General features: G+C 34.2%; 3 protein-coding genes across 3 annotated transcripts; all 3 read right to left on the minus strand.

Annotated features, from left to right (window-relative positions):
• Positions 1–10,423: 10,423 nt before the first annotated feature.
• LOC120326583 (uncharacterized) lies at positions 10,424–14,843 on the minus strand. Its single transcript, XM_078112080.1, has 8 exons — positions 14,671–14,843; positions 14,116–14,299; positions 13,728–13,878; positions 12,484–12,582; positions 11,894–12,080; positions 11,647–11,765; positions 11,083–11,236; positions 10,424–10,935 (listed from the first exon to the last, which is right to left on the minus strand). Exons 3-8 carry the CDS (start codon positions 13,788–13,790, stop codon positions 10,823–10,825), a joined length of 735 nt encoding a protein of 244 aa, XP_077968206.1. The 5' UTR covers positions 13,791–13,878; positions 14,116–14,299; positions 14,671–14,843; the 3' UTR covers positions 10,424–10,822.
• A 3,939-nt stretch (positions 14,844–18,782) lies between these two features.
• Positions 18,783–20,327, minus strand: LOC144421896 (uncharacterized). The gene is made up of 4 exons (XM_078111427.1): positions 20,153–20,327; positions 19,779–19,897; positions 19,124–19,277; positions 18,783–18,983 (listed from the first exon to the last, which is right to left on the minus strand). Exons 2-4 carry the CDS (start codon positions 19,839–19,841, stop codon positions 18,871–18,873), a joined length of 330 nt encoding a protein of 109 aa, XP_077967553.1. The 5' UTR covers positions 19,842–19,897; positions 20,153–20,327; the 3' UTR covers positions 18,783–18,870.
• Positions 20,328–23,965: 3,638 nt separating this feature from the next.
• On the minus strand, positions 23,966–25,906 carry LOC144422129 (neuronal pentraxin-1-like). The gene is made up of 3 exons (XM_078111963.1): positions 25,894–25,906; positions 25,330–25,515; positions 23,966–24,573 (listed from the first exon to the last, which is right to left on the minus strand). Exons 1-3 carry the CDS (start codon positions 25,904–25,906, stop codon positions 23,966–23,968), a joined length of 807 nt encoding a protein of 268 aa, XP_077968089.1.
• Between the last annotated feature and the right edge of the window lie 263 nt (positions 25,907–26,169).

The following is a 26,169-nucleotide window of genomic DNA, read 5'->3' on the forward strand; positions in this document are numbered from 1 at the left end:
TATGAGTGTTTTCGTACTCTAATTTCATAAAATCGAGTGCCATGAAAAGTCCCTGATAGAAGTGCTGCATAAGTAAAGCCCAAAACTACACCAACCGAAGCTTATAAGATTTGTTTCAGAATTTTCTTATAGAAACAAACATTGATTAAATATTTTTGACCCACTCTCTTCTGTTCCGCGATAAAATTATAATTTTTGACCCATTCATTGAAAAAGGTTCGCCATCCCTGGCCTAACCCTGACCTGGTACACGCACTATACGGGAGTACCTTTGTTTTTTGTCCAGTGGTCGTGTAGTAAGCACGTTTCATCTAACTATTTCGACGTTGCACGGTAGAGATATTTGGTGACTTTAAATCCACCACTATATCCAGGTTGCGGTAAATACAAATTGCTATACTGCTGCTTACGAATAGTTTGAAGGGAAAAATACGATGAATATTTGCGTAATGGGGCTTGTCCGTTCGGGTCTTGGTTAGACGAACGCTTAAAACATAATACATTATAGCTACTGAATATAGTATATAGTTATTATAGTCAGGGTACCAATTTACCTACAACCCCACAGATATCTGTGGAGGTACAGTTATCATTTTGAAAAAATATATATATAAATCACAAAATTTAAGGCAGCATATGCAAAAATACTGGTCCCAGTTGTTTTGATAGCATATTCTTATTATGTTGAAATGCGATTATGTTAAATAGTACTTGCAACTATGCTGCTTATCTATCTCTATACCCTTGTTGTCATTTCACCATAACAATGTTGTGTTATACTGAACTATTTTTATAATATTATTTCATTTTATTAAAATTTCTTTAATTCAGTGAGTTTTATATTCTGCATAAACTTCCTAATTGTAATATTAAACCGTTCTGACTTTAAATTTCTGTAATTTTGTGACTTTTATGTTCTGCCTGAAATGACTAATTGTAGTACGAACCGTTGTGACTTCAAATTCATGTATTTTAGTGACTTGTATGTTCTGCATGAATTGACTAATTGTGGTACTGAACTGTTGTGACTTCAAATTTCTGTAATTAAATGATTTTTATGTTTCGCATGAATTGACCAATTTTGGTATTGTACTACTAATACATACTTCATGTTTAGTGATCTTTCATCCTTTGACTAGATCTGTAGATGAATTTTAGCATTCAGTCCTTTTTTCTTCCTCTTCACTATTTTATTCATGTACAAATTCGTCCCCAACTTTCAAGAACCATGCCTCAACACAGTGTCAGTATACCGTTCTCAAGTTTTGTAATTCAGTTTACGTTATCAAGCCCCAGTTACGTTATCTGGTAATGTCCACACCAATGCAGTGTCGTTGACAAACCATTTTATCCCTTGATTGGATATTTCAATTATCAGTGCTGTTTTTGCCATCGGTATTCGTCGGCGCTCGGAGTCATTTGCGCCCAGGGATACCGGAAATATCCGGTCTATTAAACATATACGTGTGCCACAAGCGATGTATTTCGCGTTCGACTCTTTACTTTAGTATTTTAATGTTAGACTTTTTCATTTGGACTTTTTACTTTTATGTGACCTAATGGTAGGCTTACCATACGTCCCGCTTTAGGCGGGACAGTCCCGCTTTTTAGCGTGTTGTCCTGCCGTCCCGACAAGCAGCCAAAAGTCCCGCTTTGGCGTTCAGCCATCCACCATAATACACGAACATTACCAACGAGAATATCGGTTGGAAACCGAAGACTTATCGATCGATAGTTAGGGGATCCCCCAAAACAGAAACTGCAGTTTCGATTCATCCGCTCTTGTAACTTGCGCACTGCGCATCGCACACACACACTCGGCGGGTTTCAAAATTCTCTCGCTTTACAAAAATCTAGATCACTATATCAATGATTGATTGATAACTCGCTAATTATACGACATAATTCGCCCAAAATCAATAGGATTCTGGTCCGAGATAAGATGAATGCACATGCAAAATCTGGAGCAGATTCAATCCCGCTTTCGTGATATATCGCGTGCATCTAACAGACACACACACAGACAGACATACATACAAATACCTATCAATATACTTACCGATCTTAAGATCGATAAGTAATTAACATGTTTTTGTTACTGTTGTTGCTGTGCAGCGGAGCGCTAGCCAACTTGCTGGAGGTAAATGCGTTCTTTTGTTTGTTTTGTCGTTTCCCGTAACGTATTATAACATGTAAAATCAACAGTAATTGGTCCTGTTCTGACGTTTACGTGAATGTAACATTGAACAACGTCTTTTCGACGAAGGCGTTATCTATAGAAAAGCATTTTTGGGCGAATAAGTAAATTCGCAATGCTTGAAAACGGCAGGCTATCTTTCTTCCTTTTGCTGTACATAAAAAAATCTAAATTCGAATTATTTGTATCATTAACGTCAATTCCTGTCTATTTTTCGAACTGAACCCGATATTTGGACAGAGAATATGCGCATAAACTCTCGATAGCAATATGGTCGATGAAGACAGCCGGGATGGCTTTAAATGTAGGCCTTTGTAGTAAAATCGCAAAATGTGAAGTCACAAAATCACAGCTAAGGGATCGTTGTCTTTGGAGACGTCCCGCTTTGAAGTCACAAAAATATGGTAACCCTACCTAAGGGCAGACTCTTTCATAGAAGTCGCTGAGCGATAAAACACTGGTTTATTGTCTCTGCTCTCACCGTGGAATGCATTTATTTTTAACCTTGTTTTGAATGTACAACGTGTATTTCCAAACTGGTGAAAATATAAACTACTGATTACTGATTACAAAAGAATTTATTTTTCTATTTCAACATTAATTTTAATAAACAACTATTCAGATACCTATACTGCAGTTATGAGCGGTATATGAGACAGTGGGTTAAAATTAAATTCATCGCGCCATTGTCGACTATTACCATGGTTGCTGAATATAGCAGCTCACGATTGCTTTCACCGTAGCATAGAATTTTACAACGAAACTTCACTACTGTTAAAAAGCGTCAGATGTTAAACGTTTAAATAGCATTTCACAGTAACTTCAATAATGTTAGAAAGCGCCAGTCGGTGAACGTTTAAATAGCATTTGTCCGTAACTTCAATACTGTTAAAACTTGAGTACTTGAGAACGAAAAATGAGCAAAAATTTATTTAAATTTATTTATTCATTTTTGCCTAATGGTTAATCGAGCCCTGGTTGAGAATAATATTCGATTCGAACTCTTTTTTAATTAGGTGAACAATTGTTTTGGACCTCCTGAAGTATGCGCACCAAGATGGCGCACAAACTGAACTCAGGTTGTGTACAAGGTTAGTCTTCAGGTTGTGCGACATCTTGGTGCGCATACTTCAGGAGTACCATTGTTTTTACTTAAAAGATAATCGAATTGTTACGCACTTTTCAGGTTTAAAAGAGGTTTAACTTAAAATTAACCGTTCAAGAGAAGATAAATATAAAAACCTATCGCAATTAAATAAGTGTGGTATGTAGGGCTGGGAATTTCAGGGAGAAAACTCTAACCGTTAACTGGGTTAAATAAAACGGTCAACGACAGCGTGACGTTTGATGTAGTTACAATTCTAGATTGTTACGTCACGATGGTTACAAACCAATTTTGAGTGACATTATCCCAGTATCGCTCAAAATCATTCACGAATGGAGATAGTTTCGTGATCGCTCTGCTGCAGAGATATGCAGCGTGCTTCGGACATACGGAAGTATTTTGGTGAAACCCTATTCCAGGGATGGGCACACCGCGGCTTGCGAGCCGCATGCGGCTCGCCAGACTTTTTTGTGCGGCTCTTCTCGCTAACATAAATCATTATCCAATATTTAACTAAGAGAAAAACTTGAATGTAAACTCTTTTAATTTATTAAAAGTCGTAAATAAGTTTTCGTCAATGATTAAGACAAATTATGTTTTAGTATGAAAATCGCTGTAGCGTTGATTTTAAGTCAGTCAAGTCAGCAAATCTTTCGCCACAATGTTCAATGTTTATTGATGCGCCGGCGGTATTGCAGCTTGATTACGGTTAGTTAGTCGGTTAGAGTTGCTGTGCGATATGTCCTTAATTAAGAAACGAAAGTGCGAAAGATGAAAACAGAGTTGTCAAGGCAGAATGGGAAGAAGAATACGCATTTACGAGTCAGGAGAATAAACCTTTGTGCCTAGTCTGCCATAAGCTACTAAGTCAGAATAAAGTCAGCAATGTTAAACGGCACCATGAAACGAATCATGAAAACTCCATACGAGACTACCCTCGTAAATCAGCTATAAGGAAACACAAACTAAGTGAGCTCAAATTGTGCATATATTTGAGCATAGCTGCCTTGTTTATCTATTTATTGTTATTAGACTCTTGTGTGAATTTCTTTTCTGTGATAATAATAATAAATTCACAAATTCTGCGGCTCTTTTAAAGTTCTGACTTGCAGAATGCGGCTCTTTTACTAAAAAATTGTGCCCACCCCTGCTATTCCGTTATTAATTATCATTTATGTGACAAATTTTAGGTATTCGATCTGCAAATTCTACCTTGAGATATCATAAAGAAAAACAGCATCAACTGCGCACTTGTTCGATGACATTGAATAGACGCCTTTGCAATAAAATCGTGAACAATATATTGTGACCGAAATCAGATTCTGAATTTATCATTGCGAAATTTTCATAGTCAGTCATATTGTCTACATTTTTTGGTGCTCACCAATACAATCAGTGATATTCTCATGAATTAAACGCCACGGGAGATAAATTTGCGATAAATTAATCATTTTTAAAGAAATTGTACATTATAAAGATGATTTGTACTTGAGATGTCAGTTAACGGTTAAAATAAATCGTAACCGTTAACCATCTAAAATCAGTTAACCGGTTAACCATTCCCAGCCTTAGAGCTTTCATGGTTCAGATTGCAGATATTTGAATTTATCGTTGGATAGTAGACTAATAAAAGCGTATCGTGATTAAAAAGCTTCCTGCGATATTTCAATTTTTGTTGTTCGAATATTATCAATTTTGTGAAAACTTAATTTCTCAAAAAGATAGTCCAATTATTTCGAACTTTCCCGGTCCCTATAATAAAAATTTGAATTTCTCATTAAATAGGTGTCTATCAGAAATATAAAATCTTATGGCAAATATTAAAGTCTGTGAACTTTGTACAACCGTGGCTTTCAATCTCGCCGATAGTGCCTTTTCGGTTACGCTTGATGCGGTACGGTATGTTAGTCGTTGCGCTCGATTGACCTCCATGCTGTAGGTGTGATGTATTGTGTTTCAATAATTGCCCTGGTGCGAACAAATTGCAAATTTGCGTAACGAGAGAATGCGACGACATATTTTCAAAGCTTATATTTTTATTTTGACTAGTCGCAGTTTAGCCTATTGAGTGAATTGGTGGTTCGGGTTGGCTGAATGAAAGTTGCAATATGCTCTATCTCTATCAGATTAACAGGAAATAATTTTTCACTTACCTTTACTAATTCTTCAACACACAGCACAGTTAGCGTACCTTACATTGTTCTGCACACCTTATTAGATATTTTAATCGAGTATAGTATAGTTTTGTACCACAGGTACTTGTTGTGGGCGCGGCACACCATTTTTTGCTTATGTCATTCCTAACTCTCACCTGACAAAGTCATTTGAAATGACGTAAAAATGACGTCATAAAGCTAAAGTAGCTACTCATACTGTACCAGGCCAGAGGATTCCTGCTTCCTTTGTAATTATTAATTGATGTTTTTACCCTGATTAATGCTTAGCGATGGCTAATAAGGAAGTAATTCCACTAGTATTGGTAAGTTAGCTTGTCGAACTGCTGGTAAACATCGACTCTTCGTTCTTTGGGGTTCGTGTTACGTTTGTGAATTTTATATTTGGTCTACTATAATTTGAGTTTAATGTAAAACAGTGTCCGCGTATGCTTCACATTCCGTTATCGAGAGCAATATTGGAAAAAAAATCAATGATAGACTAATGAAACTTGGTTCATCGGAACAGTTCGAAGGACGGAAATTCAAATCTCGAAAATATTCAAATTAGCATCAGAAATATTCGCAATGCGAAATTTTAGGAAGAAAGAGATAAGAGTATCTACATTTTTAATCAGGCTGTCCAATACGGTAACACAAAAATGTTAGGTATTTCTTTTTAGATTATTTATAATTATAATATACAAGTTAAGAGATAGCAGTGTCTACAGTTTTTATCAGGCAGTCCAATACTGTGACACAAAATCTCACGTATTTTTGTTTTTTTTGTTTTTTTATTTTATACAAGGTATAATTGATATTATATTATTGTCGAGTTGTCTGTCTATCTTATCTAATAAAAATGAAAATAATATGTGCAGGGCTTCAAAAAACTGGAACAAAATCATTAGCTGAAGCTCTAAGAATACTCGGATATAATGTTCACGATATATTTGAGCAATTTTTCTACGAAAAGGAATTATGAGACAAGGTAGGTTAAAAATTGGACAAAGAGACACAGGTTTCAAAAGAAAATAATAGAAGCATACAATATTTCCAGAGGATAATTGTAAACGGGATTTCCATATTTTGATTTGGCAACCTGGCGCGACAAATCAGTCTCTCAGGGTCTCTCCTTCGTCTCTCGTTCTGTTTACACTCTCGGTGTCTTCATAATACTCGTTCCAAATTCGTAAACCAACCGTCAGGTGTCGGGCATTTTGACTCTGATTTCCTAAAACTCTCTGTTGGCAGCTATATCCTAAAGTTTAATTTGTTTCGGGAATGCAATAGATTCTATCATAATTTTAACTACAACGACTATAATACGCCATCTTTACTGTATTTTGCGATTTACCTTCTTTAAAATAGTTTCAATGAGGTTTCAAGGAGGTAACTTTTGCTGCGTGTTTTTGTCGCACCTGTCTGAATCTCAGAGATGCTATCAGCTGCTGCAGTAACTGAGAAATAAAATGGAAGTAAAATCAGTCGAGTAAATGAAATCTGGATTCTAGTTGATTGTGAAAATATTTTATGTGGTTTCAACTGGTTTTTTAAAGATAATTTGGCAAAAATAGGCGGTTTGACTCAAATTTTCAACGCTCGTTTAAAGCTGGATACGTTGAATTAACAACTATTGCATGTGAATTATATCTGTGGTTGGTTGTCGTACAAACTTCCGCCTCTCAATCAGGATGTATTGAATTGTGTAGATAGGCCATAACAAATAAAAAACAATATAAACGATAATATCCTAATACTTAGTCTTTTCACTATTTTTGATATATCACCCCCAATGCGAGGGTAGAAAAGCATACCGGATCACCGGTCTTTTAAAACTGTAGCCTTCATAGGGCAGTTGTCCGAGTCGCGTCATAGCAATATATGACCAAATACTTCAAGGCGACTAACAGCGTTAATAATGCAGTGGTGTGGTTTTGCAACCTGAGTAAAGCCCTTCGAAGTTGCCAAATGTTTTATAGATCTGAATGATTGACACAATGTCAATGGAGAATCACAAAATATACCTATTTTTGTTATGCTTCAAAAGCCGTTCTGTGGAGATTTAGAATCGATGAATATGTTTTTTTGAATCATGGCTGCTAATCAATGTAAAGTAGGTCTAATTATTTATTAATTGTACCCAAATAAATTTTACAGTTTGAGATTTTCTCGTAGATTTTTGGATCTTTCTCACATCGATATCTTAAAAATGGGATATTTTGCAACATGGAGATACCACAAGCACAATTAAATTAACATGACAAGAAATTTAAAATGCTCTTATCGGCCGCGGATCGAATACTTAAAATAACCGAAAAAAAATTATCCATCGAAAAAGTGGGGCTTTTTTTCCCAAGTGACCTGTCCAATTGCGTCGACAGTTACATGGAAATTTCCGGATTCTTCCTGATTAAAAACCTCCTCTCTCCCTTTGGTAATTCTGGTTGTTCCATCAAACGTATTTCAACTTATACATCTCATCGAATCTTCCCTTATGACATTTTGTGCCTGGTAATATACAAAATTCGGCGGTCCAGAAGTATGTGTACCAAAGTAGAGGTAACTAATTTTGTCCGTCTATATTACATCTAGTTGTGTAAAAGGACTGAAATCTATGGGCAGGGGGTTTATTCACTTGACTAACATAGACAGTCCACGAAATGGTGATAGAACTGAAAAAAAGCCTCCGTCAAAAAAAAACACCACCGTCTGCACCCAAAACAGAAAATCGAAATAATCCTGTTACCGGGTTAAGGTGAGGACTAAGAATGCCGATTTCGCCCGACATTCAAATTCCTAAATCATTCCCAATACTAACCCCAACTGGATAGTTTTCAACGTGGTCTTTTTGCAAGCCTTCGGATACATAAAGTATAAAAGAATTCATCCCATGTATCGGAAATATTGTTGCCAGTAATATTAATAATACTAACGCATCCGTTTCTTCTGCACAGTCTTTAAAGGTTTATGACTTCAATCCAAACATACACTGAATCGACTGAATGATTCGCTGGCCGCAAGATATCACCTCTGCTCTAAAACGATGATAATTTTTCAGCTTTCACAAAAAAATTTCCAATACCTTCTGTATTATTCTAAATATACAGCATTTTAGGAAATTGTTCTTTAGAGCTATTGGCGCCATTGATCAGCAGAACGATTTTCTTATAGCTCAGTACCTCGTCTATTATTGTGCTATTTCCTTCGAGCTCTGGGCTCAATCTTTGTCATCAATAACGAATTATTCAAATTTAATTTCAATCAACTAACAACAAACTTGATATGTGGGCTGTTTAACAATTTCCTTTCATTACCACAAGTCACGTCTTGATACATTATCTATAGACGCAAAATGACGTCTGAGTTATGAGCACAATAGGCGCTAACATTATTTTCACTATTTTAAAAATCAGCAATGTACTGCTATACAACAGTTCACACAAGATCACAGCTTTATGATATCTATTTAATATAAATTAATCCAAATTTATCCGTATCTTGATTATAAGATAATGATTTACAATGGGTATTTTCTGTCGGGCTTTTGCGGCACCTCGGGGTCCCGCACGTACACTCCAGTGGTTTCTATTCAAACCGTAAGGTTTATATCGATAAATGTATTATTTCCAAATATAATCAAATGCCTTTTAGGGTTGCCATCTGATATGCCCGTATTAGTGATATATATATATATATATATTTATAGTCTTTACAGATCAGAGCGAAAGAGACAAACTATTTCACTTGGGTTCTGGTATGTCTCATTGACGCTTCAATCTACTAAAAAATAGGATAACCACTCATAGTTTATATATATAAAGGGTTCCATTTGGAAAATTTTCCGTTATAGTATAATCATCCAGGGTCGTCGGAAGTAAATGAGAATTTATAATATTGGTATAACATTTTGTTATATTTGAGATGTTTGAGTATTAGTGAATTCCAATGTTTTTATCTAGTGATTCATTAATAGCAAACAGTATTCAATCATATTGCGATCTAAATTTTAGAGAAAGTTTGCAGTGAAGTATGAATAACTATAACTCAGAGACAGCTAATATACCAACTTGGCATTTAGATTTTTTTTCGCAAAATCTGTAGATATTTTCAATTCAAATCAAATTCAGAACTTAAATGTAAAATATGTAACTTTGTGAATAAGTTTAATTACTCGTATATCATGTCAGTGTATTCAAATTATGATGGTCTTTTCAAATTAAATTGTCATAATCAACAACTCCGGGAGCCTTGAAAATCGTGCGCATCGAAAATACAGACTCAATCCTTATGCGCAGGTATATAATGCGTGGACAGCATTGTAAATCGTCCTATTTTTACAGTTATGATACTTACATAGAACGATATGAGTTTGAATATAAAGTTGAATAAAACGATTTTGAATTTGAGTTTTACAGAAGAAATTAAAAGCTTGGGATCGTATTATGAGCATTAAATATAATTGACATTTTTATTCCGGGGTCGGTCCGTATTATCTATCCTTCACATTGTTAATAAGTAGATTAAAATTTTCTGATTATTGATAATAGATCAGAAACAGTTACATACATATCTTACTGAGACAGGTGTTCAGCGCAGGAACAGGAGGCGCAAGTGCGTCATAAAATTTAATGCTGTGATTGTTCATCGTCGAAAATGATTGCGTACGCACACTACCGAAATGTGTAGATTTGGCCCCTTGTCAAATACCGTTTTCATAAAACTGATTTACACGATACAGAATGTATTTGGCAACAGAATTACATAATGCGCCCCAACCCTAATGTCTGTGAATGTTTACAGCAGAGTTCAAACAAATCATTTTTTTATTTTTTATTTCTTTATTCTGTCCAAAAATTAAATCAAACATGTACAAATGATGATTAAAAAACAAGAACAAAATATCCCCAATAAATATCATTCGTTGAAAATAAACCAATTCCATGCAAAGTAGTTTACTAAGAAAAATCCGGATACAATAAAGAATAACAATATAGCAAATTGTCATTTACTACAATAAAACAGTTTATTCATTTATAACGGAATACGAAGAAATACACACATTTTCGAACTGCTGGAACATTATCTGTGAATACACTTCATTGTTTAATGGATAACATGTTGAAATATATGAATGAATAAGTGTATATATTATTCATATAATTATACAATAGTTTACTATGGGATAACAAAATATCATAAGACAAATGAAAAAAATAGTAAACGTTTCAGAGTTGTAACAGAAACGAAAAAAGTACAATCGTTTTCAAACTGCTGAAACATAATCAGTGGGAAATATTAGCATGGTTATGAATGATTATCGAATGAGCAGTTTTAATACAACTCTATGTTGAAGCCATGTTCTGCCTAAGGCTTCGTAGCGTCATATCTTTCTATATTCACTAATTTTATGTTCATTCCTGGTGATTTGATTTGTTTGAGTTTCATTCTCAGTCCTCTAACTGGTGATACAAATATTTCTGAAACAATAATATTAATCAGGTATATATATATAAATCATTCCGATCGTTTAAACTTCTATCCTATTTTACTAGTTTAAATATTTTTGTTTCCATTTGATGATTTCAATTGTTAAATTGCACCATCGGAGAACATAAGACACTTACTTTCAACTTGTCCTATTTCGTCCCAATTAACATTCTTCAGTAGAAATTTTCTGAATGCATCCACAGAGCACTGGGTAGGAATGATACCAGGGCCTGCACATCGCAAGTCATTGTCATAGTAGAGCGCGCACAAATCTTCGTTGCATGCTTTTGTCTGTGTGTAATAAAACATACCTTCATCGGGTATCAAATATGCGTTTCATCCATCCAACTATACTACTAATTGTTTTTAACAGTGCAATTTAATATCATTATATGAATGATATCCAGATTGCGGAAATTGATTTGATATGCAGCTCGTGACTTAGATTGGACAGATTGTTCTTTTCGAATCATGAAACGTTTCTTTAGTCTTATTTATTCTGTGCAATCTTTACATAATTAGATACTAATAATAATTTGATACTTTATTTGTCTTCTTTTTGCATACGTATTGACCGTTTGAAAGAATTTTTTTTTTTGCGGAATAATGAGATTTCTAAATAAACATCGGCTACACTATTGTTTCATTTCATTTAATAAACTAATTTAGAATAACTCCCCATATGCTGCAAATTGGATTACCTGATTTATAAATGCACTTCCACTCAATGTCCTTGTAGCATTTTTAAACGTCTTTGTTCGCATTTGAATACCAGGTGAACACGATGCTGAACACGGCGACCAGAAACTCCATACCAGGTCTAGGCAAAAATTAGCAATTGGAACGTTAATAAACATTTAAACAAAGCTAAATCATGCACTGTATCAGCATTAGGGCAACTTCGTGTATACGACAAAAGAGTAATGACCGATAGATATAATGACGTACTTATTGAATTGATGAGAGCAGTAATAATATCGGAAGAATTTTCACGTAGTGCACTGAAATCCTGATAGGTAAATACTCTGTCGTTTCCCGTGCCACCGTTTGCGATATTTTGCAATTGGTTCAAAAACTTTCCATCTTGTCCAACTCCTACTACAATCGTTGTCACTACATCTTTGTATTTGTAATGCTTTGAAACAGAATAGATTATCGGTTAACACAGTTACCTTAGTATGCTATAATTACATTTTAGAATTGTTGTTAAATTTCTTGACTCGGACATTTTATTTTTATTTTACTACCTATTTTTCCATCCTCTAACGCATTTTATCAAGAGTTAAAAATTGTGTATATCTCAAAGAAACGTTCTGACTTAGAACATATCAAACAACGAAGCTGGCAAGATTAAAACTCAGTTCTCCGGATCGTGTTAAAACAAATAGTTAAAAAATGGAAGTCAATAAATTGCGGCAAATGTTCAATCCACATTTGGTGAATATGTTTACGAATAAAATAAATTATATAATATATCATCTTAATTGGGTTATGTCAACGCTAGTTTACAAATTATCAATTAGCAACTATGTTACATACCAATCACGAAGTTTAGCACCATCATTCGCTTCACCATCAGTCACCACAATCACTGCTTTCTTGGAAATGTTTAAATTCCGAGATTTTGGAAATTCCACCTGCATATAAATATGTGATAGAATGTTCGGAAATAGATCAATAATTTTGATGTCATTGCCGCTTGCCGGCTTGAATAAACAGCTTGTAACGTGGAGTTGATGGCAAAGGAAACGCGTATCATGGAAGCTAAAATATCAAAAAAAGCTGTCACCAAAATTTCAAATAAAACCGCTAGACGATGGTTCAATCACTGTCTCTAAACGAATGACTGAAATAATATTTAACAAAACTCGTGTAAAATGGTTGTAAGCATCAGGAAAAATATGTTATCGCGTGTAGAGGTAATATCGGGCATAAAAATTCCAGCCCGACCCGACACGGGCCCGTGGGTATTAAACCTGACTCGACCCGAGCCCGACTTATTAACTGGATTTGCTGGCCCGACCCCGACTAATTCACTGAATTTGCAAGCCCGGCCCGACCAATTAACTGGATTTGAAGGCCCGACCCAAGCCCGAAGCAAACAAAATTTCATATTTTATTTAGGAGTTCTTCAAATTGTCAAGAGTTTAGTACAGTATATGGGAAAGTGGGGAATGTTGGGACACATTTTTTCTTTTGTATTTTGTGAGCTCTGTAATCTGCACATCCATTTGACAATGCGGGGCTAATGGATAGAGGAGTAACTGCAGTTTTGCTGGAAAACTAAGAAATTCTCTAGCGACACACATATTACCATAGAAAAGCTTTGTAGAACGCGTGTCAAATGTCTCATTAGAAATTGCTGTGATAGACTAGACTAAAATTCTTTACCGGTACTTTTAAAAAACAGATTGTTGTATGCGATGAATTATAATGATGGTTGGAAATAAATACCCCATTTTACTCGAAGCCATTCTTAAAATAAAATATTCCCCAAAAATTTTGTAATGTTAAAGTATAGGAAAAATATTTTCGGAGGTCAAAGGTCGGCCCGACCCATCCCGACCAGAACGCAATGATTGACATTTCAATAACATTTTGAGTCGGGTCGGGCTTCAGATCTTAGCTCTAATCTAAGTATAATATTAAGCTAGCGATGTAAATTCTTTAAATTTACGTTGTTACAACGTTACACCAATAAACTGTCCTTGCTAGTCATTGATATGGAAAACATCAGAGTTTGTCCCTACATAGTCTTATTCCATTACACAACTCAACTAACCTCCATTACTCTCCTTAGTGCATAGTGAGTATAAGTTGCCGAATTCAAGTATGGCATGTTCATAATCCTTGGTGTGAAACAGGATACATTATTCACTCATTCTCCCAGCACAAATGGAATAACAAACTTTTTTGAATCTTCAATGGAAACCCTAGAAGTAATTGTCATAGAATTAATCTAAACTAAATAACTAAACTAAAACCTAAGCGAACGTTAATATTCATCGAAATTTTATTTTCTATTAATATTCATTTCGGTATTTTGAATTGGTCACCATTTTTACTATTCAACAAGTCAGTAAATTTAAGAGGTTTAAATTACACGAGATTGTTATACACGAGAGTGATATTATTCGGTATATAAATAAAATAGTAAATGCACATAATACCTGTTCCATGGATTGTCCTTGTCTGAAAATTGTAATACTTCAACATGTGCAGAGTCTCCAAAAGCTTCATATATTTTCACTGTTTGGTTTACAAGCCATTCCCTCACTATTGTAAATTTTTCTTCTCTAATTGATCCCGATCCATCAACTACGAAGATTATTTCAAGCAATGCTTTCTTCTGAGCTAAAATATAATAAATAAAACATAAAGAATATGCTATAGTTCGTATTTCTTGTTTATATTACATTTAATTGGTATATCTATTTTTTTATAAAAAATCTTAAAGAATAGTGAATGATGTGATACAATTTTCATTTACTATAAAACAATTTTTATATACAATTGTTTTCAAAGTAATAATTATAAAAAATGACTTTATCAATTTCAAAAATATTTGAATTTTCTCAGACATGCAAAACGATTCATAGCGCTCTAATTATTTCCTTGGTAGGACGCACTTAGTTAAAATGTCGCAATATTGTTACATTCAGTATCTATACAAATATGCAGCTGCATGTCAAAATAGTTCATCCCAAGCAAACCTTGAAACTTACCAATTTGCTGCGTTGCCAATGATCCACCAATGAAAATAAGAAATACAATTACTTTGATGATGAGCATTGTTAACAAATTTTGACAAGTAAGTATTTCAATGTGAAAAACACATTTAAACAAAATCTTATGTTATAGAACAACAAAAAATACTAAATAAGACGGATAAATAGAATATAGATTAACGTTTATTAATCTTTAAAAATGAAGAATTTTTTTTCTATAAAGCTATCCAAACATATAAAATGTTGTTACGTTGGCACGACAAAAATCGGTGCTTTGATGACTGCACATTTTAAAGTTATATATATCTATAATATTGATGTTTACATTACATTAATGTATGGGCATTCAGCTAATAATGTTTTCATACAACACGAGCATCACTACTCGTTCCTATTATTAATGGGAACTTGAAGCTGCTCATCAGACTATCCCTATTTTGGTTAGCATACAGCCATAAACAATACTTATATATATGTTATATACATATATATAGTTATGAACACTGAGAGAAAAAACAAGGCCAGGCTAACACAGTCAATCTCGTTTTCATTATTAACAGATATATCAAAATACAAACAGTCAATCATTTATTCAAATATTATTGGACCAAATGTTGTTCTATACGAGGAGCAGATTATCGGGTAGTTTCATAGTATGTGTATCAGGTGCTTTGGTGACAGAATATTTTAAAGTTTTAAAAAGCTATAATATGATGTTTACATTACGTTAATGTATGAAGGTTCAGGTAAAAATGTGTGAATATAACACGAGCATCACTACTCGCATTAAATTATTAATAAGACATTGAAGTATCAATGGTCACTCCAGCTCATTATCAACTCTTCCATCTTTAATTTGTCAGTATAACAAGCACCTCCTTTTGATCCTTGACGCTTCAGAATTTGAGAAAACATTAAAAAAAAGATTACTGAAGTATCTCAATGCCAATAAAGTATTTTTTCATCCTAATTCGTAATCTATGGAGGATCCGATTATCAGATCAGATTAAAATATTTGTTTTATAGATCTGATGATTGATCAAGGTTGTTGACACGATGTCAATGGAGAATCACAAAATATACCTATTTTCGTTATGCTTCAAAAGTCATTCCGTGGAGATTTAGAATCGATGAATATATATGTAATTTTGAATTATGGCTGCTAATCAATGTAAAGTAGGTCTAATTATTTCTTATTTGTACCAAAATAACTTTTACAGTTTGAGATTTTCTCGTAGATTTAAGGAAAATCGGAATAAAATTATGGTTTAACCCTTAACTTGTACACACACTACGGGAGTACCCAAAACTCTAGATAATAATGCCTCATAAAAAGTATTTCGTAATTTATTGTACATAGCCCCCGCCATGAAAATCACCACCGCCTGCATCAAAATAAAAATCGAAATAATGGAGTTACGGCGATATGGGGAGGAATAAGAATGCAGATTGGGCCAAAAAATAAAATTTTCACATCATTCACAATCCTAAACCCAACAGTATAATTGCCAATTAGTTATTTTTAAACGTGACTTTTTTGCAAGCCTTCGGATACACAAATTATAAACGAATTCATTCCGTATTAATTACCTTATGTTTAAAACTTAGTCAATTTTAAAGATCTTTCATTTTTTTATCATTGAGCTGATGTTGTAAAATTTTAATTACTTTCAAATATTCCGTGTATCGTGCTCCGAAAAATTACATTTTCACAAAGTAAGTTTACTTCTTCTCCATTATTTTTTTTCGTTTGCCAATAAGACAGCGTAACTATGCTAAGACAATGGTCATTTTGAACCATCGTTAAAGATGTCCATGATCTAACAAAAATAAATGTATCGGAAATATCGTCGCCAGTTGAATTAAGAATACTGCCGCTCCCGTTTTCCCTGTACAGTCTTTAAAAGTTCATGGCTTCATTCCAAACATATACTGTAACGCCTGAATGTTTCACGGGGCGCAAAATTTCTTTGGCGGTCCCTCTGGCCGCAGGTTCGTCACCTCTGGTGGCTTTAACAAAAAAATTTCAATAACATCTGTATTATTCCGATATACAGCATTTTATTAAATTGTTCTTCGAAGCTATTAGCGCCATTGATCAGCAGAACGATCTTCTTATTGCTCGGTACCTCGTCTATTATTGTGCTATTTTCTTCGAACTCTAGGCTCAATCTTGGTCATCAATAACGAATTATTCAGATTTAATTTAAATCAACTAACACTTGATATGTGGGCTGTTTAACAATTTCCTGTCATTACCACGAGTCACGTCCTGATATATTATCTATAGACGCAAAATGACGTGTGAGGTATGAGCACAATACACGCTAACATTATTTTCACTATTTTAAAAATTCGCAATATACTGCTGTACATCAGTTTACACGAGATCACAGCTTTATGATATCCATTTAATATGGAATAATTCAAATTTATCCGTATCTTGATTATAAGATAATGATTTACAACAGTTGTTTTCTGTCGGGCTTTTGCGGCACCTCGGGGTCCCGCACGTACACTCCAGTGGTTTCTATTCAAACCGTAAGGTTTATATTGATAAATGTAAAATTTCCAAATATATTCATATGCCTTTTAGGGTTGCCATCTGATATGCCCGTATTAGTGATATATATATATATATATATATATATTTATAGTCTTTACAGATCAGAGCGAAAGAGACAAACTATTTCACTTTGGTTCTGGTATGTCTCATTGACGCTTCAATCTACTAAAAACTAGGATAACCACTCATAGTTTATATATATAAAGGGTTCCATTTTGAAAATTTTCCGTTATAGTATAATCATCCAAGGTCGTCGGAAATAAATGAAAGTTTATAATATTGGTATGAGATGATAATAAATTTTGTCATATTTGAGATGTTTGAGTAGTAGTGAATTCCAATGTTTTTATCTAGTGATTCATTAAAATGGCAAACAGTATTCAATCATATTGCAGGGTATGAAATTTTGTGAATAAGTTTAATTACTCGTCTATCATGTCAGTGTATTCAAATTATGATAGTCTTTTCAAATTAAATTGTCATAATCAACAACTCCGGGAGCCTTAAAAATCGTGCGCATCGAAAATTCAGACTCAATCCTTAGGCGCAGGTATTTAATGCATGGACAGCATTGTAAATCGTCCTATGTTTACAGTTATGATACTTACAAAGAACGATATGAGTTTGAATATAAAGTTGAATAAAACGATTCTGTATTTGAGTTTAACTCAAGAAATTAAAAGCTTGGGATCGTATTATGAGCATTAAATATAACTGAACATTTTTATTCCGGGGTCGGCCCGTATTATCCTTCACATTGCTGATAAATAGATAAAAAAAATTAATTGTTTATAATAGATCAGAAACAGTTACATACATATTTTACTGAGTCAGGTGTTCAGCGCAGGAACAGGAGGCGCAAGTGCGTCATATAATTTAATGCTGCGATTGTTCATAGTCGAAAATGATTGCGTACGCACACTACCGAAATGTGTATATTTGGCCAAGTGGTAAATACCGTTTTCAGACAACTGATTTACACGATACAGAATGTATTTGGCAACAGAATTACATAATGCGCCCCAACCCCAATGGCTGTAAATGTTTACAGCAGACTTCATGCAAATCATTTAATTTTTTTTTATTTTTTTTATTCTGTCCAAAAATTAAATCAAACATGTACAAATGATGATTAAAAAGCAAGAACAAAATATCCCCACTAAATATCATTCGTTGAAATTAAACCAATTCACTGCAAAGTAGTTTACCAAAGGGATAGCGAAAAATCCGCATACAATGAAGAATAACAATATAGCAAATTGTCAATTTATACAATAAAATAGTTTATACATTTGTAATAGAATACGAAGAAATACACACATTTTCAAACTGCTGGAGCATTATCAGTGGATACACTGTCATTGTTTAATGGATAACATGTTGAAATAAATGAACAGATGTATATATATATATTATTCATATAATTTCTTGCAAAATAGTTTACTTATGGGAAAACGAAATATCATAAGACAAATGAAAAACTTGTAAACTTTTCAGAGTCGTAACAGAAATGCAAAAGTACAAACGTTTCCAGACTGCTGAAACATAATCAGTGGAAAATATTAACATGGTTATGAATAATTATCGAATGAGCAGTTTTAATACAACTTTATATTCATGTCATGGTCTTCCTAAGGCTTCATGGCGTCATATCTTTCTATATTCACTAATTTTATGTTCATTCCTGGTGATTTGATTTGTTTGAGTTTCATTCTCAGTCCTTTAACTGGTGATTCAAATATTTCTGAAAACAAGAATATTAATTAAATTGATGAATCATTCGGATTGTTTAAACTTCTATCCTCTTTTACTAGTTTAAATATTTTTGTTTTCATTTGATGATTTTAATTGTTAAATTGCCCCATCGAAACATAAAACACTTACTTTCATCTTGTCCTATTTCGTCCCAATTAACATTCTTCAGCAGAAATTTTCTGAATACATCCACAGAGCACTGGTTGGGAATGATACCAGAGCCTGCACATCGCAAGTCATTGTCATAGTAGAGCGAGCACAAATCTTCGTTGCATGCTTTTGTCTGTGTGTAATCAAATACAGATCTGATGGATATCAAATATGTGATTTCACCCATGCAACTGTATTAATACAAGTTTTTAACAGTGCTATTTAATATTATAATATGGATGATATCCGAAATGCGAAAACTAATTTGATTCGTGACTCAAAATGGGCAGATTGTTTTATTTGAGTCATGAAGCGTTTCAATAGTTTTTTTTTTTTTGCTAACTTTGAATGCTATCTTGATTTTGTACGCAAGACATGACTTCAAAGCAACATCTTGTTCAGGTCGTTTTCGGAAACCGCCCAATATTTTCATTACGGATATTTGGCTAATAAATAATAACATTACCAATTTAATTATCTATATTTTTCCCTTATTATACGTGTTTGAATGAAAAAAAACTTTGCTGTAGTATTTAATAAGATTTATAAATGTACAGGAGCAACAAAATTCTTGATTCAATTTTATTCAAAAACTAATCTAGAATATCTCTACACATAATTCAAATTTGTTTACCTGATTAACAATGGCGCTTCCATTTAGTGTTCTCGTTGTATTGCGGAAAGTAATTGTTCGCATCTGAATACCAGGTGAACAAGATGTTGAGCAAGATGACCATGAACTCCATATCAGATCTAAGCAAGTTTAATTAACTTTTAGAAAAGGCTAAGTCACTACATCAGCATGAGGGTTACAAATCCATACCCAAACAATTATCTATAGATATATAGGCAGAATTGTTATCGAATAACAGCACTTAATAATTTAAATACATTCTTCAATATTTTCTTATTCGAAGGTTTTTGTTCGTATCCGATTTCAATTGTTTGTTGTGGTTATTTCGGTTCACCTTAAAGCAAAATTCATATCAGTAAATGACATGGACCTACCTGCTGAATTAATGAGAACAGTTATCAAATCTGAAGAATGCTTTTGCAATTCATTGAAACCACTAAAAGTAAAAACCCTGTCGTCTCCCGTGCCACCGTTTGCGATCGTTCGTAATTCGTTTAAAGATATTCCATTCCCGACTCCGATCTAAAACGCAGTAACCGTATCTTTGTATTTTTCATGCCTTAAATAAAGACTGGTTAATTAGCTATGCAGTGGATTAAGAACTCATACGACATTGTATCTATAATGCTCTAAAAATTGTAAATACTATGCCGAAACGGTAAGACAGTTGGAACCAAAGCTATCTCAATGCCTCTATGAGGAGGTGTTCAAAACTAAGAAATCTACAGGATGATCAGACGAAGTGTATACAGATGTTTGATGAAATATCTACAATATAGGTAGGGATCCTGGGTATGCTTAGATATTACTTACAGGATACTACACTAAGAACCATTTACTTCGCACTTTTCCAGGCCCACATTCAGTATGCCATAGCGGCATGGGGTTCTACAGCTAAAGTTAACATGCGTAAATTGGAAGTCTTACAAAATAGGGCCATTAGAATCCTTTCTTGGGCACCTTTACGTTCCAATTTAAACAATCTATATTATAAGCATATAGTACTAAAATTACATGACATCTACAAACTAGAAATTTCTAAGATTATGCACCAATTCCAAAACAATCAATTGCCAGCGGCTTTCGACCAGTATTTTCTCACCCTAAGTTCAGTGCATAAATATAACACCCGCTCCTCAACAAAGAGTAATTTTTTTGTACCTCGCTTCTCACTAAGCAAATCCCAAAATTCTTTGAAATATCAAGGTGTTTCAATTTGGATCAGTCTACCCCAAGACCTACGTGAGTCATCTTACATGACTTTCAAATTAAATTATAAAAAATTCCTGATTTCCTCTTACCAACCCACCTGAATTTTCCAAGTCGCTGTTTCAAATTTTATCCTTGCTTTGTGTCCATCAAGGTCATATTCAACTCGATCCACAGCCTGCCTGTAATGAAGAGACCTGTTTATTTGCTGTTAAATGCTTAATGTATTTTATATATTGCAATGTTACTGTAGAATCATCATAATTCATCCCTATTCTTGTTCTACTCTATATATGTTGATGTGCGCAATCTTATAGAATTTTTGAACTGCTTTATTTATCGCCAGTATTCTTACCTCCAATCTAACTCAGATTTCCGTGGTCATACAGTCACACACAAGTGCCTATCTTTGAGTTAACGCTTAATAAACAACTATCTCTTAATACTACAAGCGTTAACTCGTATTATTGGACACGTTTAGTGGCCATAACGATCGTTTCAATATTATGTTGTTGTTGTTCTTGTTCTTGTTCTTTGACACGTTTTTGAAAAATCGCTTTTCTCTTCGAATACTGGACCAATTGCTTTGAAATTTTCAGTGGTTAAAGATTAATTTCTTCAATTGCCAGCGGCTTTCGACCAGTATTTTCTCACCCTAAGTTCAGTGCATAAATATAACACCCGCTCCTCAACAAAGAGTAATTTTTTTGTACCTCGCTTCTCACTAAGCAAATCCCAAAATTCTTTGAAATATCAAGGTGTTTCAATTTGGATCAGTCTACCCCAAGACCTACGTGAGTCATCTTACATGACTTTCAAATTTAATTATAAAAAATTCCTGATTTCCTCTTACCAACCCACCTGAATTTTCCAAGTCGCTGTTTCATATTTTATCCTTGCTTTGTGTCCATCAAGGTCATATTCAACTCGATCCACAGCCTGCCTGTAATGAAGAGACCTGTTTATTTGCTGTTAAATGCTTGTTGTATTTTATATATTGCAATGTTACTGTGGAATCATCATAATTCATCCCTATTCTTGTTCTACTCTATATATGTTGATGTGCGCAATCTTATAGAATTTTTGAACTGCTTTATTTATCGCCAGTATTCTTACCTCCAATCTAACTCAGATTTCCGTGGTCATACAGTCACACACAAGTGCCTATCTTTGAGTTAACGCTTAATAAACAACTATCTCTTGCTGTAACGGTCAGCCTGGTGATCACGGCATATTATTGCGCTTTGCTAAAATTACAAAAATGTAGCATTGTTAAAATACTATTGCATAGTTCTCATCAAATCATTAGCTTTTTCGCTTCAATTCTATATCTTAGTCATGGACGATACATGAATAAATGAGAAAAGAATTGGACGCTTAAGTAGTACGTGTACCAATATGGGTGTAAATATATTGTTTGCCTACTTTACATCAAGTTGTTTAAGGGGACAGAATCCTGTGGATAGAGGGTTTATTCTCTTGGCTAACACAGACAGTCCCCGAACTCATAATGGAACTAAAATAAAGAAAATCAGAATAAACATATGGCCTAACCATAAACTGGTACACATAATAGGGGAGTACCAAAAGTTGTATATAGCTTTTTAATGTTATTCTTGGGATATAACGGAAATGAAAAAAAAGTTCCAATGCAATGGATTAAGATTGATATTGATAGCGTTTGTATATAACTATCAAAGGCATTTTTCTGTACCACGCAAGCGCGGGGTGATGACCACTCGTATTCTCGAAACTACCGTTATATTTGCCTGTTAAACTTTTTCAGATAAAAACAAAATCATTTGATTTATTCGTTCAAAAGTTAATAGTACTCCCAAAGTAAAATGGCGGACACCCCGGAACGTAGTATGTCTACCAGGTTTGGGTTAGGCCATAATTTCAGGTAAAAATACTACGGGAGTCACCGGCAAGTCCACGAACTCGTAATAAAACTAGAATAGAGAAAATTGGAATAAAATCATGGCGTAACCCTGTACACATACTACGTTTCGATGTCAGTCATCTTGGTTCATATACTTCGGGAGGACCAAATGTATTTGTTACCATATGGCAACCTTCACTATAAAGATAATAAAGCATATTCTTATAGTCTAGTACTAGATTATTCCATTTTGATTCATGACCCACTAACACCGGTTCCTTGCTGCTTGCTATTTTCTCTCGATTGCATATGTTGCGCCCAAAGACAACATATTAGTTATTATTCTGCGTACTGAGTTTTTTCTAAATACCGTCATATACAAATTTTTTAAAGTTTCCGGTTAATTAAAGCAGCATATGGTCCGCCTCCATAGTTTCTACAAATTGTCTATCTCATTTCGATATTAAGTTCTCCGCTTAGATTGTGTGAGTCACTAACCTGCTTTGTTTATGAAAATGTAATAAAATAACGGTATTTGAATCAGACCAATTTTCTGCAACAATCTATTCTGTTATAATTGTGTATCGAATTGAAAAGCTCAAATTTTTAACAAAAACCTAAAAAACCTCTTGTACTAAGCTCCATTTGAACGACCAAACAATGTATATGTAAACCTTATCTAAGACCCTCTCTAATGCTGGTATGACGTTGAGAACAATACTTCTTATGATAAAGAAGGTCAGGCTAACACACTCAAAATCGTTTATATTATTAAAAGACATTTCAAAATACAAACAGTCAATCAATTATTTAAATATTAATGAACCAAATGTTGTGTTACACGACGAGCAGATTATCGGGTACTCCGGTAGTAGGTGTACCAGGTTAGGCTTAAGCATTATTCTATTCTGATTTTTCTTTTTTCGGTTCTATTACGAGATCTGGACTGTCTGTGTTAGTCAAGTGAATATACCCCCTGTCCGTAGGCTTCAGTTCCTTTACACAGCTTAATGTAAAGTAGGCGAACAAATTGGTTACCTCCACATTGGTACACACACTTCTGGAGCGCCGAATTTAAATTCAACATGATACTTTTTCAGCATGTATCGAAGAATTCAGAAGTCACGTTTCCGACTATGTGGCCATTTTTTGTGGCAGACAGAATGTAATCTTTTGGACAGTTGCAATCATTCTGCATATCTTCAATTTCTCTGGAAGTTAAAGTGCGATTCCAGAGCATGCAATTCTTTATGACACCGAGGAAAGAATCTTCGGCTTGAAATCCACCCAGTTTTTCATCCTGATCTTGCCCAAGTACCACAGTTCCTTGACCTTTAATTTTGGTAATTTCATGGGTCAATGTTTTACGTGAATGTTTGGATCCGTTGAGATATAGATGAACAGTGTTATTTATTGTGGAAACAACAACGCATATATGATTTTCGTTTTGGTTCCCAATTTCATCTAAAGTCAACCTCTTTGAATATAAATAAACGCTCAGTTCTGGCTCAAATTCGATTAGTAAAGTGTTATCACTGCCAGGTGTTGCATAGCTGAACACGGCGCCATCTACATGTTGGCCATAAATCGGAGATACCCAAGCACAGACGGTGACTTCGGTCATATCCGGGATTGATGCGTTTACGACGACGTAATCTTGTATCTGACGTCTGTTAGGAAAACCAAATGTATACTGGGGACATTCTGAAACAAATGACAATAATTAAATTTTCAATAGCATGAAGAATTAAAGGTAACCAACAAATCTATTTTCTCACTAGTTCAGCACAGCTACGGTTTTATTTCAGCTAAATTCAAGGTACTCCCGTAGTACGTGTACCAGTTTAGGATTGGGGCATTGAAATTTTATTCCTATTTTCCTTGTTTTAGTTTATGAGTTCGGAGACTGTCTGTGTTAGCCAAGTGAATATACACCCTGCCAATAGGTTTCAGGCCCTTTACACAACATGCTGTAAAGTAGGCAAACAAAATTAGTCACTTCCATATTGGTACACACGCTTCTGGAGCGCCAAATTTAAAATCAAACATTTTTAAGATAAATGAATTGGAATCGTGTATTGGAATTAATAGAACTTAAGTATCATTGTGCAATCAAAAGCGGAAATTGTGCTTCGATGGACAGTACTTTGTGAATGACCTGGTATACACTACATAGAGTTGGAACTACGCTGAGTCAGATATATCATTTATTGTAAAGATTTCTATTAGCGAACGGTATGTAGTATGTGTACCAGGTTAAGGTTAGGACATAATTTTATTTTCATTTTCATTATATAAGGTATATTATAAGCACTAGCCAAGTAACTCCTGTAATTTTTGTACCTTAAATTATGGCCAAAACCTAATCTGGTACACATACTCTGTTCCGGTGCCCGTCATCTTCGTTCACATACTACGGGAGTACCCAGTAAAGTTAAACTATAGGCAATCCTAACATACTTTTGTTGTAGTATGATTCAGTGGTATCAATAGATGTAGATGTTTGTATCAATAACGTTGTAGCCATAGATTCATCCATTGCTTCCGTGGTTGTAGCAGTAGATTCATCCATTGCTTCAGTGGTGACGCCATTCAGATCATTGACTAACTGACTTTCAAGGTATGCTGCGACTTCTCGTTCGAGGTCTAAAAAAATATAAACCAATTTCAATCAAAGATATTAGTTGTTATGAAGATGTAAAATCTGCCAGCGAAACCAAAAATTTAGCAAAACTGCAAAAGGGAGAAAATATGATATATTACTAAAAATAGTGAAATCGTCGATGAAGTGCAATAGGTATACCGACTGCTAGGGATATAGAATTGTATTTGAAATTTTTGTTAAGACACGTTCTGGTATTTTCGCTGATGTGACGCCAACGCCAAATACTTTTTTACTGTTTGTGGATCAAAACATTAAATTTTGGAAAAATTGCAGGACAGAAGGCAATTTCATTCAAACCACTGAAAAATTTGGTTATGTTCAGAGGAATAAGTGTGTCAGTAGTTCATTTCATCACATACCAAAAGTACACATTGTACAAACATAATTAAAAAAGATGAAAAGGGCATTTCTCTGTGAATTGGTAACGCGATAAACCAGTGATGGTTATCGAGCAGCATCACTCATAAACTCATATAGAAAGGATAATAGCAAACAACTGTGAAATATATTTTAAATCAAAGACAAATGATCTAACAAGGAAATATGACCTAATTGCTGCGTTGTATGAATCAGGCTATTAATATAAAGAGTTGCACACAGCACGAGCAGTGAATATATGCAACTACGCAATTTTG

The sequence above is a fragment of the Styela clava genome, chromosome 4 (assembly GCF_964204865.1).
Source record: "Styela clava chromosome 4, kaStyClav1.hap1.2, whole genome shotgun sequence".
NCBI lineage: Eukaryota > Metazoa > Chordata > Ascidiacea > Stolidobranchia > Styelidae > Styela > Styela clava.

Bases quoted from the DNA above. Each gene is read 5' to 3' on its own strand.
- LOC144421896 (XM_078111427.1), bottom strand. From the start codon at position 19,841: ATGCGAACAATTACTTTCCGCAATACAACGAGAACACTAAATGGAAGC. The intron at 19,278-19,778 runs GTAAACAAATTT...GATTACACACAG, and splicing joins GAAGCGCCATTGTTAATCAG to ACAAAAGCATGCAACGAAGA. The intron at 18,984-19,123 runs GTAAGTGTTTTA...TCTTGTTTTCAG, and splicing joins CGAAATAGGACAAGATGAAA to AAATATTTGAATCACCAGTT.
- LOC120326583 (XM_078112080.1), bottom strand. From the start codon at position 13,790: ATGAACATGCCATACTTGAATTCGGCAACTTATACTCACTATGCACTA. The intron at 11,237-11,646 runs GTAATCCAATTT...TATTACACACAG, and splicing joins GAAGTGCATTTATAAATCAG to ACAAAAGCATGCAACGAAGA. The intron at 10,936-11,082 runs GTAAGTGTCTTA...TTATTGTTTCAG, and splicing joins CGAAATAGGACAAGTTGAAA to AAATATTTGTATCACCAGTT.
- LOC144422129 (XM_078111963.1), bottom strand. The intron at 24,574-25,329 runs GTATGTTAGGAT...CATTTGTTTCAG, and splicing joins TGAATCATACTACAACAAAA to AATGTCCCCAGTATACATTT.